The sequence below is a fragment of the Akebia trifoliata genome, chromosome 16 (genome assembly GCF_017979445.1).
Source record: "Akebia trifoliata isolate Shusen 1 chromosome 16, ASM1797944v1, whole genome shotgun sequence".
NCBI classification, from domain to species: Eukaryota; Viridiplantae; Streptophyta; class Magnoliopsida; order Ranunculales; family Lardizabalaceae; genus Akebia; species Akebia trifoliata.
Window position 1 is genome coordinate 8,428,566 of NC_141390.1, and position 9,798 is coordinate 8,438,363.

Here is a 9,798-nt window from a genome sequence, read left to right on the forward strand (position 1 = left end):
GTGAAAAAGGCCCATATTTGACGGTCTTAGCCCGTCAAATTTTGAGAAATTTGACGGACCCTCCTGTCAAATATGCCCGTCAAATATTCTCTTGTAGAATTTTTTTTTTTGACGGTCCTGGCCTATCAAATTATTGGAGAATGGACTTAAAAAAAACAAAAAAAAAAATCCATAGAGTATGACCGTCAAATTTTGAGGTTTAACAAACAATAACACGGTCCTCTAATTCACCAATCACAATGAACGAAATAATATAAAAAAAATCAGAAAAAAAAAAAAAAAATCATAAAACAAGCTCCGAACTAAACTAAATAACCCAAAATTAATATACATGTAAACCTCTTTATTAAGATCGAAAATTCTGTCGAAACTACAAATAACTGACAATAAAACAGTATATGATATATATACAGCTATTATGTCACACTCCTAATTTAATTTAGAACACAAAACACAAACAATTGAAGAAGCAATAATAGATTCTAAGAGATACCTAAGAGAAAGCCTAAGAAGTAACTTTATAGACAAACTGTAAGAGAACCAACTCTCCTCAATACTATATGTGGCCCTACAATCTTGTTGTTGGTCAAATTGTGAGTGATTGTTGCTTGCCATTCCCATCATAAGGTTCGGTGGATGCCTCGGATTTCCTCTTCAGAATTCCATGAATCTGCCAAAAAAAAAACAATACACGCATTATAAGCTTTGTATTATGAAGTACTCAAATGAGATACCAATCAAAATATAACAGAATTATAAGAAAGATGGGTGACTTACCTCGGACCAATCAAAAACATGGGTGATTAAGAAGTATAAGCAGTCAAGTCTATGATGTTTGGCAGAAAATGACAGGAAGGAAGCACTCAATCATCAGCTGAAGTAAGCCATCAAGTTTAGTTGAAAGAAACTCTTCATGGTCCTGGCCATATGAATTCAGCAAAAGAAAAAGGAAATTATTAAAATAAGCAAAAGAAAAATTACTACCATGTACCACACAAATAATAATAATAATAATAATATAAAATTAAAATTTAGAATCATCCACCAATTGCACAACGTAAATTCATCTTGCTCGACAAATTGTTAACTTTATTTCAACCAGTAAAGTGAATCCCATATGTGTTTGTGCTTGTCGGTGTTAGACTAAGAAAATGAGAGAGAGAGAGAGAGAGAGAGATGACACCGACTTTATATGATAATCAAGGAAATTTTGTAAACTCAAAAACTTTTAAGACAATATCGATCCCAGTGGGGATCTGCCAGACAAAGAGAAGGACGTTGAGCGTATTCAAGGCAATATGAAGATTCCTAGCAGTTTCACTCCCTTTCTGCATGGAAGGTACAAGAGCTGCTGCTGCTGCCCATAATACTGTAATTGCTGTTCCATAAAAACATTCTAATAATTTTATATGAGAAGAGAGAATTTAAAACCTTGGCTTCTGGCTTCTAACAACTTGAATTTGAAAACTCATGCTGCAAATATACAATGATCTCCTCGGGTCTATTGTAACACAAGGAATGGAGAAAAAAATCTTTCTTTTTCTCTTGTTTCGTAGGTAAGCGGTTGAAGGAGAGTTTTGAACCAAAGTTTGTGGTACTAACACTCGCAAACTTTACCAACTTAATGGGCTGACAGCTTCGAAATGTTTGGTGGTGAAACCAGTAAGTCTGCGTTAATGAGATCAGTAACTTGGGTTAAGGTCAGTTTTGAATCTAGCTATGTTGTTTCAATACCCACAAGTTTTACCAAATTAGAAAGCTATCTCCTTCAAGAGCCAAAGAGATTTCGAAACCTAACAAAAAATAAGTTAAAATTCACAGATGGTTATAGGAATATATGGGGATCGAATTAAAGACACCCAATCTATATAACACCTCGACATACATTGTGAAGCTGCCCCTTACCTGCTCCTGCAAATAAATGGGGTCCTGGGAATAGCTTGCCAGTCCGAAACCATGTGTTGACTCCTCCACCAACTGCTTTGAATACTCCAAATCCCAACAGTATCGAACCAGCATTGAAATGTCGATCCCTGTATGACCCTTTCAGCAACTCCTTCCTTTCCTGTACTTTTAAACTAATGGTTCAGATGTTTTTCAAGTCAGCATTCATAAATATATATATATATCGCATAGATCACCATCAATGGTGTCCCAACCATTTTCAGCAAATTTGCAGCAACATTGTAGGTAGCAACATTGTCGTGGCATCACCATTTTCAGCCGAAGGCCAACCACTCTCTGAGACAACAATGTCAATAGAGTCCCCACCCATCTTCTCTAGTGCCGAGTACGTTGCATCGATCATAGCATCAAAGAGGTTCTTGTAACATAAGGTACCGTCCCTTACGACAACTCCTTGAGATCTAAATAGTGCATACTCCAAGGAAATGTGTCTTGGATCATCTATGTAAGCAAAGTAAGGATACACATTTACTAGGAGAGGACTCTTGTTAGTGTCTAAGAAAGCTACAATAGGTCTTAATATCAAAGCCAAATTTTCCGAAAATACCCCTTGAGAAGGTGGGTATGACATCCCCAGCACTGCGGTCGATACAACTGTGCTTATAGGGATCCTAAGATTGGCCTCTTTTAAGGCGGCATTGAGATTGTTCATGGCGGGCAGAACATGTTCCGCTAAGTCGCTTGGAACAACTTCATTGCCCGCAGTTACATATCGAAAGTGTATAGTTTTTGCATAAGGGATTACATTAGTCTCAATCCAACTCTTAGCGAAGGATGGATCCGTCCCGAGCCTTGGGAGATCCTGATTAAGAGTTCCGAGTATGACTTCGATCTCTGAACCTTGTAGGGCATTCAGAGTTTCATGATTTGGATCGAAAAGACGAACCCTTCTAATGTTTCTTGATTTTAAGAGGGCTACTACCTTTTTTGGAGTTGGGGTTCACACCAACAACTCCAGCTTCTGCCTATATTTCAACACTAGATCTAGATATCTTCCTGGTTGTGGTCTAGCAACACTTTGACCTGTTCAAGGCCCCCCCCACCCCCCCCCCCCCCCCCCCCCCCCGACCAAAAAAAAAAATCTTATTTATATGCTTAAAAAAGTAAACTGATCAAAATGGATTTCACTCATCCATGGCTTTAGATTCAGGCAAGCTAGTTAATATCCCAGGGCAAGAAACAAGAAAAGGGCAATCATTTTCGAAGTCTTAGGAAGAACTTAAAAGGGGGGTGTTAATCTGGCATCTACATCAAAATCCTAGTAAAATAAACTTGATATCCATTACTTCTCAAAAAAAAAAAAAACTTGATAACCATTCTTTGTTAATAAAAAGTTCAAAAACTAAATCATAATGATCAAAATCTTATCCTAATGTGTATTTTTTTATTTTTTTTTCAGGATTCAAGAGCAACCAAATATTACATTTAACATATTAGTATTATCAGCCTCTCTCCAGTCTAAATAAATATTCATATTTCACTTACTAGTTTATGAGATGGGTAGAGAGCCGTATCATATCAAAACCAAATGGATAGTCCCAATTTTATTCGGATCCCTAAAATGATAATGATAGGGTGCATCTCATGCACCTCAATCCATCATGGTTGGCTAAGTTTGATGGTGTGGTCCACAATATGTTTGGTGATCATCTCACACTATTGGGTGGCATGCACATTAGACTGTTTTTTTTAATTTTTTCTTTCATTGAGTGTGATAGGATTATTAATAGATCGAATCAAACTTAAAATCCAATCCAATAACTTTAGGTCTAGATCAAGGATTTGGATTTCGACAAATATATGATACAATGAGGTTCCAACCCAACATTGATTCTAGGTCAACTATGTCTCAAAAATTGTCACAAAGTTGGATTAGAGGTTTAAATCAACAAGGGAAAACTTCCAAAATTGTTGAAAACAATAAAAAAAAAATATATGAAAAATTATGAAATATATATAATGAAAATTCATAAAAACTAACTAAAACATAAAATCAAATCTTAAGTTGAAATTTGTCAATTCTAAATTCTAAATTCTAAATTAACAAAAAACATTAAAATCTGAAAAAAGCTAAAATCCAAAATCTATACCGTTTCTGATCGTGCAACAAAGAACTTCCCCAAGCTGTTCTCTGTCTCACATGCTTCCTGCAACATAAAAAATGTTGAGTTTTACTCCCTATCCAACCATAGATGAAAAGACTCAATTTGTATGGGCCTTAGTTCTAAGGGTTTTTCAAAGTTAGAAATTTGCCTCATGTGGTTGAGTTTCAAACCTTAAAATGCCCAGACATTAAGATCTGTCTGAGATTGAACCAGCAGCATTGAATGTTTCACAATGTCTCAGTCAAGACAATCTCAAGTTTTGTCTTCTTGATGGATACATTGCCTTGATAAAATATTTTAAAACTGAAAACTGTCTATACTCACAGAATAACAACTTCTCAAAATCATCCCTATCTACAAGAAGACTTGCTTTAGATAGAATTAAGGCTTTGAAGATGATTGGTGGCAACAATGACTGATTAGGTTGGTTTTGATTTAGATATAAATAAAACAGGACACAACAGAAAGGAGGGTTCCAAGCTTACAACACGTATTATAATACTAGTTACCGAAAAATAGAACATCTTGTAATAGTTTTTTTGTAATGAGTGGAACCCTACTCCTTTTGTGAATCCATCAATTATCTTTATAATAATGACAGGTAGGATGTGCACAACCCTCAACAGCCAACAATCTAACGAAATCTTGAACTGAAATAGAGCATTATTTTGAGGAACCAACATACTTATTTGCTTAATAAAGTAGTATAAGGAACAAATTGAACCACTTTAATGGTAAAACTAGACAAGTAAAAAACAAAAAAACTAATGACCCCCCCCCCCCCCCACACACACACAGACACACAAAAATCCATGGAAGTATTGCATGGGTTTTCAGTCATAAGCTGAAGACATCAAGGAAGTGTCCAAGCCTGATGTTGTATAGCAAAATGGATGCAACCAAAGGGTTTGGAATGGTGGCACGCATACACACAGAGATTTGGAGCATGTGAATAAATAAGGTTAACCTGTCCTTGCACTAAAGAAGACCAAAAATAATCTAATGAGCTCCCCACAGTTGAGGTCAAAGGAAAAGGTGGTGGGAGAACGTGAGATAGAGTATGGGCAAGTTTGCCTTTGCTTTTTGGCTTTCTCTACCGTTACTCATCGAGATTTCCATAAGAATTGATCTGAATCGTAGTTCAGATCCAACTTGGTTAAGTGAGGGTGACCACAAAAGTCGTTGAATGGGTCCATTCCTTCAATTTCTGACATGACTGTTAGTAAATTTGAAACTATTCTAGTTTCTTCTTGTGGCTCTCTAAAGTTTTTGACCTTGTCAATGCCAAAGGGGATTCACATACTAAAGAATATATGTGAATGAAAGAGTTTAAGGGTTAGTTCTTTTAGTAATTTCTTTCCAAATCATTATGGATGAAACAAAGGGAAATGTTAACTTATCAAACTTCAAAAGAGAAAGGTAAATAAGTGTTATACTATTAGTTTATCATTAAAATCATGTTTAACCATAAATGCCGATGGAATCGCTAGACCCCTCTCACTCCTAAAGTGCAAATTGTTTTTACTATGCCACCACACATAGATTCATCTAACAAGGTAAGCTCTAAATAGATCATATAGTCTTAACAATATATTAACCAAGCAAACAAAGGAACCCCCAAAGTAAATACAAATTTCATAAATCAGTAATAAGACAAGATTAAACCAAACAATAAAGTTAATAATCAAATAAAACAATTGTAATTATGTAATTTAGATGAAAAATAAGGATGTTCACCACGATTCAATTGTGTATAAAATTCAATGTTAAATTTTTTAATCTACTAAGAAAAATCATATAACCATAAGTTTAAAAAAAAATGTTCAATGTGAGTTTTGAATAGATAGATATACCTTTCACTTGTTCGTCTCGACAAAGCTTAGCAGCCAATGTAGTCTTCCCTGATCCACCAATTGCGCACAATCTGATCATACTCACGTTGTCTCTAAACAACTCCATCTTCAATTCTTCAATTCGCACTTCCATTCCAACAGAAAAATTAGGGATTTCAGGAATTGCACACTGATATTCGTTCTGATCCTCATTTCCACTCCCAACACTTGTTTCTATCAAATTCAGTTGATCTAATTTCCTATTCACTTCTTGCAAATGGACCAAAACCTGTTTCTGATTTAGGAGATTAATCGATCAAATAGAGTGGGAGATGGATCTATCGAGGGATACAAATCGATCGAGAAAGAGACTGTGAGAGATAGATAGAGAGGTCAATCGATTGATGGAGTGGTCGATCGATCGAGAAAACGAATGAAAAAACGAGGTCGATCGATCGAGAGAGTCACTGTGAGAAAGCGAGAAACCGTGAGAGGCGATCGATCGATCGATGACTGTGATAGAGATTGTGAGAGAGAGAGACCGTAAGAGGCAATCGATCGATCGATGACTGAGAGAGAGAGACGATCGATCGATGAAAGACTGTGAGAGAGAGAGACAATCGATCGATGAAAGACTGTGATCGATGAGAGACTGTGAGAGAGAGAGACGATCGATCGATGAAAGACTATGAGAGAGAGAGACTGTGAGAGACGATCGATCGATCGATGAGAGAGTGAGAGAGGCAGAGAAACAGTGAGAGAGGGAGAGAAACAGTGAGAGGCATATTATAAATTGGGTTTAAATCGTGGTCCACGGGCCGCGGATTTTGGATTTTAAAATTCGACGGGCCAGGCCCAACAAAATTTTTAATGCAAATTTGAGATTTTCACGTAGTGTTAGAATGCCTTCGTTATTTTCTTGAAGCTTCTCTTGACTTCATGCTTATTGGAGGGCACAAATCAAACAAAGACCTTCCCCTTCTTTCGATTCTCCTAATTAAAACAAAATAAGAAATTGTTCAAAACAATAGTACTAATTAAGGACAAAAAAAAAATTCATCTAAATGAAGCTAAAAAAAAAAAAATAGTACTTACATTCCATGCATGCTATTCAAACAAGCTCTTGAATTTCACCACCATCAATCACTTGAGGAGCAACATCTGCATCTTCATTTCCTTCCACTGGTTCAATACACTGAGTGTTTATGATTGGAACTTGAGTGATTATCAAGCTAGTGGCACTAGCTACTTCAGCTAATGAATGATGAACTCGAGTGGTTGTCAAGCTAGTGATACCAGTTCCATCAGGAAATGACCAATCAACTTTATTCTCCAACGGTTCAAGTTTGAAAAGGAACTTTAGCACAAGCCTTGCTCTTTCTTCATGTTCAACATCGGGACTCTCATCAAGATGCTTGAATATGGCGAGTGGCAGTTGAGAAAGGAAAAATTGCAATGTGTTCGCAAATAGTTGCTCCATGTAAGCATATAGTTCATTGATTGATGAGTAGTTTTGCCGTGGACATTGTCTGATGATCATTTGACAGATGTTTTTTATATCATTAACTGCATATTCACCTTTTCTTATGTTTTCGCTGTATCTAAGTGAATAGGGAAAGGAATATTCCTCGCATGCTCTTTTCAATTCTTCAATAACCCAAAGTGCAAAATATAAGTCCAATGGAGGTTGAAATTGATACTGAGAATACAATTTTGTTACCAACGGTTTAATCAATTTCTTATGGAACCAATGATAACCATTGTTCTTATTCATCCACAATTCTTTTGCCAGCATAAGTCTATGTTTATCTTCGTTCGTGGTATTCATTTTTTTGTCAATGAAATAAATGATTCCAAAGACTCCATCTAATGAATGATTTAGAGAAGCACCAAGGGCATTTGGTAATGCAGCTGTGGCGATTATTATGAAGATTACCACTGAAAGACATGATACCTTATTGGTAAATGAATCGTCATATTGAGGAGTTCTGGAAAGAAGTTGAATGAGATTATTGGTTGGGGAATTCCGTTTATATTTCTCCATCCATCTCTTCATGTCATCTTCACAGTTTCTCTGTATCCATTGGTTCATATCCATATCGGCTATGTCTGTACCATTTCTTCCTTCACCAAAGAAGATTTTACTCATTTTTTTGACATACATAAAAAGTATCTTGAGCATCCAATATAAAAGAAGAGTCAATGCTGCCATAATCATGTGCACTATGAAGAGAACCATAAGAACTGTCTTCTTAATATTTTGGAGGATGATCATGAAGCCCATTCTAGAGATTTCAAATAATGACATTATGTGGAGCTTTGAGAAAGTCGATAAAGCCCACATAGAGAAAATGTAGAGCTTTGAAAAAATTGATAAAATTTCATAAACATCCATTTCCCTCCTAAATTGTTTTGGGAATACTAACATCGATCTAAATATGATGGCTATATTCCCTACTAGGATGGCGAGAATTTGAGACACAACTATGATCCACATTGACCATTTATAATCAGAAACTCCACATCGAAACTCAACTGTTTTAAGAACAAGGGATCGAAGTGCGGCCTGTGATAGAACTACTACACAAGGTGCAGAAAGCATGCATATAGTTGTGCATATTGGGGAAGTCAGGATATCCAATTCAGGGTTTCTTATACAACTAGATATGTAAAATGACTTCAATCTATGTATCATACCCTTACTCTCTGAAGTTTGAGGGTCCCCTTGTTTGAGTACACGAACGAGTTCAGAAATCGGGAACAACTCTCCAACTTTAGCATAATCCATGGTCAACCACAACATTGCAAGAAATAGTAGCATGCATGATATGATTATGACATGTTCTACTCTGAACAAGAAGATCACACCAGTGACCATTTGCATAGAAACATTTACAACAACAGTTACTACAAAGATGCTCAAGGAGATCATGTTTGAAAAGCGTTCAGAGTTACTCTGAGTCCTGACTGAAGGAAAAAAAAAACACATAGAGATGCATATTAAGACAGTGCCACTGAGTTTGGACAGTTGGTCTAGGACAGAAGGCATAGGAGTGGTGAGATCTACTGGGAGTTTAGTAGCAATTGCAAGAAGACTTAGTGTAAGGGAGTTGAGTGAGAAAAATCTACATGGTATCCATGGCTTCCTATGACATATTCCATGAAATACATCACAAATCATAAATAGAAGACATATCGAAGTACCTGCTGCTATGTATAGGCCAATTATTGGCATTGGGGAAGAATACTTGTTAGCATCATCCCCTGTTGCATTCAAACAACCATGTTTCTCCATTTTTCCCTTCTTTGGATTCACCAAATTAAGTTGTGCTATTCTTCTCCTCCTCCTCCTCAAATATAATTCAGGCTTGGTAGTGAAAAGTATGGATTAGGGTAAAGAACTGATACTTACATTGCTGGGAAGGAAAATATTTTGCTTTCCTTCTTTCTTTTTTTTCTTTTTTGTATTCTTCTTTTCTAGACCTAGAACCAAAGTGGATTCTAGAGAAATATTTGCAAGTGTTCCCATGGTACTTACCTTGTTGGGGAAGGAAAGTAGTTTGCTTTCCCTCTTGTTTTCTAGAGCAAGAACCAAAGTGGACTCTAGAGAAATGTTTGCAAGTGTTCCTATGGTACTTACCTTGTTGGGGAAGGAAAGTAGTTTGCTTTCCTTTTTCTTTTTCTTTTTTTAATATTCTTTTCTAGACCAAGAACCAAAGTGGATTGTAGATAAGTATTTGCAAGTGTTCCTATGGTGTAATAACCATGGTTCCAAAGCTCATTCGAGGTCCAACTTGAATTTTGCAAGTCAAATCGGTCTCGGAGACAATGTGTAAATCACCTATAACATTGACTTGTCATAGATTCAAGATGACTCAGCTTGAATTTTTGAAAAT

The 9,798-nt window shown here is 36.2% G+C and overlaps 1 protein-coding gene across 8 annotated transcripts; it reads right to left on the bottom strand.

The window, feature by feature from the left end:
• Positions 1-312: 312 nt before the first annotated feature.
• LOC147382506 (uncharacterized) lies at positions 313-9,564 on the bottom strand. 8 transcript variants are annotated; one of them, XM_086428074.1, is made up of 7 exons: positions 9,107-9,561; positions 6,998-8,026; positions 5,924-6,895; positions 4,056-4,112; positions 1,906-2,065; positions 778-919; positions 313-670 (listed from the first exon to the last, which is right to left on the bottom strand). In XM_086428074.1, the coding sequence occupies exons 1-2, from the start codon at positions 9,195-9,197 to the stop codon at positions 7,014-7,016; spliced, it is 1,104 nt and encodes a 367-aa protein (XP_086284200.1). In that variant the 5' UTR covers positions 9,198-9,561; the 3' UTR covers positions 313-670; positions 778-919; positions 1,906-2,065; positions 4,056-4,112; positions 5,924-6,895; positions 6,998-7,013. The 8 variants fall into 8 exon arrangements, with proteins under 8 accessions (XP_086284200.1, XP_086284192.1, XP_086284194.1 ...); XM_086428066.1 differs by having other exon boundaries at positions 6,998-9,564; XM_086428072.1 differs by lacking the exons at positions 313-670; positions 778-919 and adding exons at positions 1,246-1,378; positions 1,603-1,668 and having other exon boundaries at positions 6,998-9,564.
• Between the last annotated feature and the right edge of the window lie 234 nt (positions 9,565-9,798).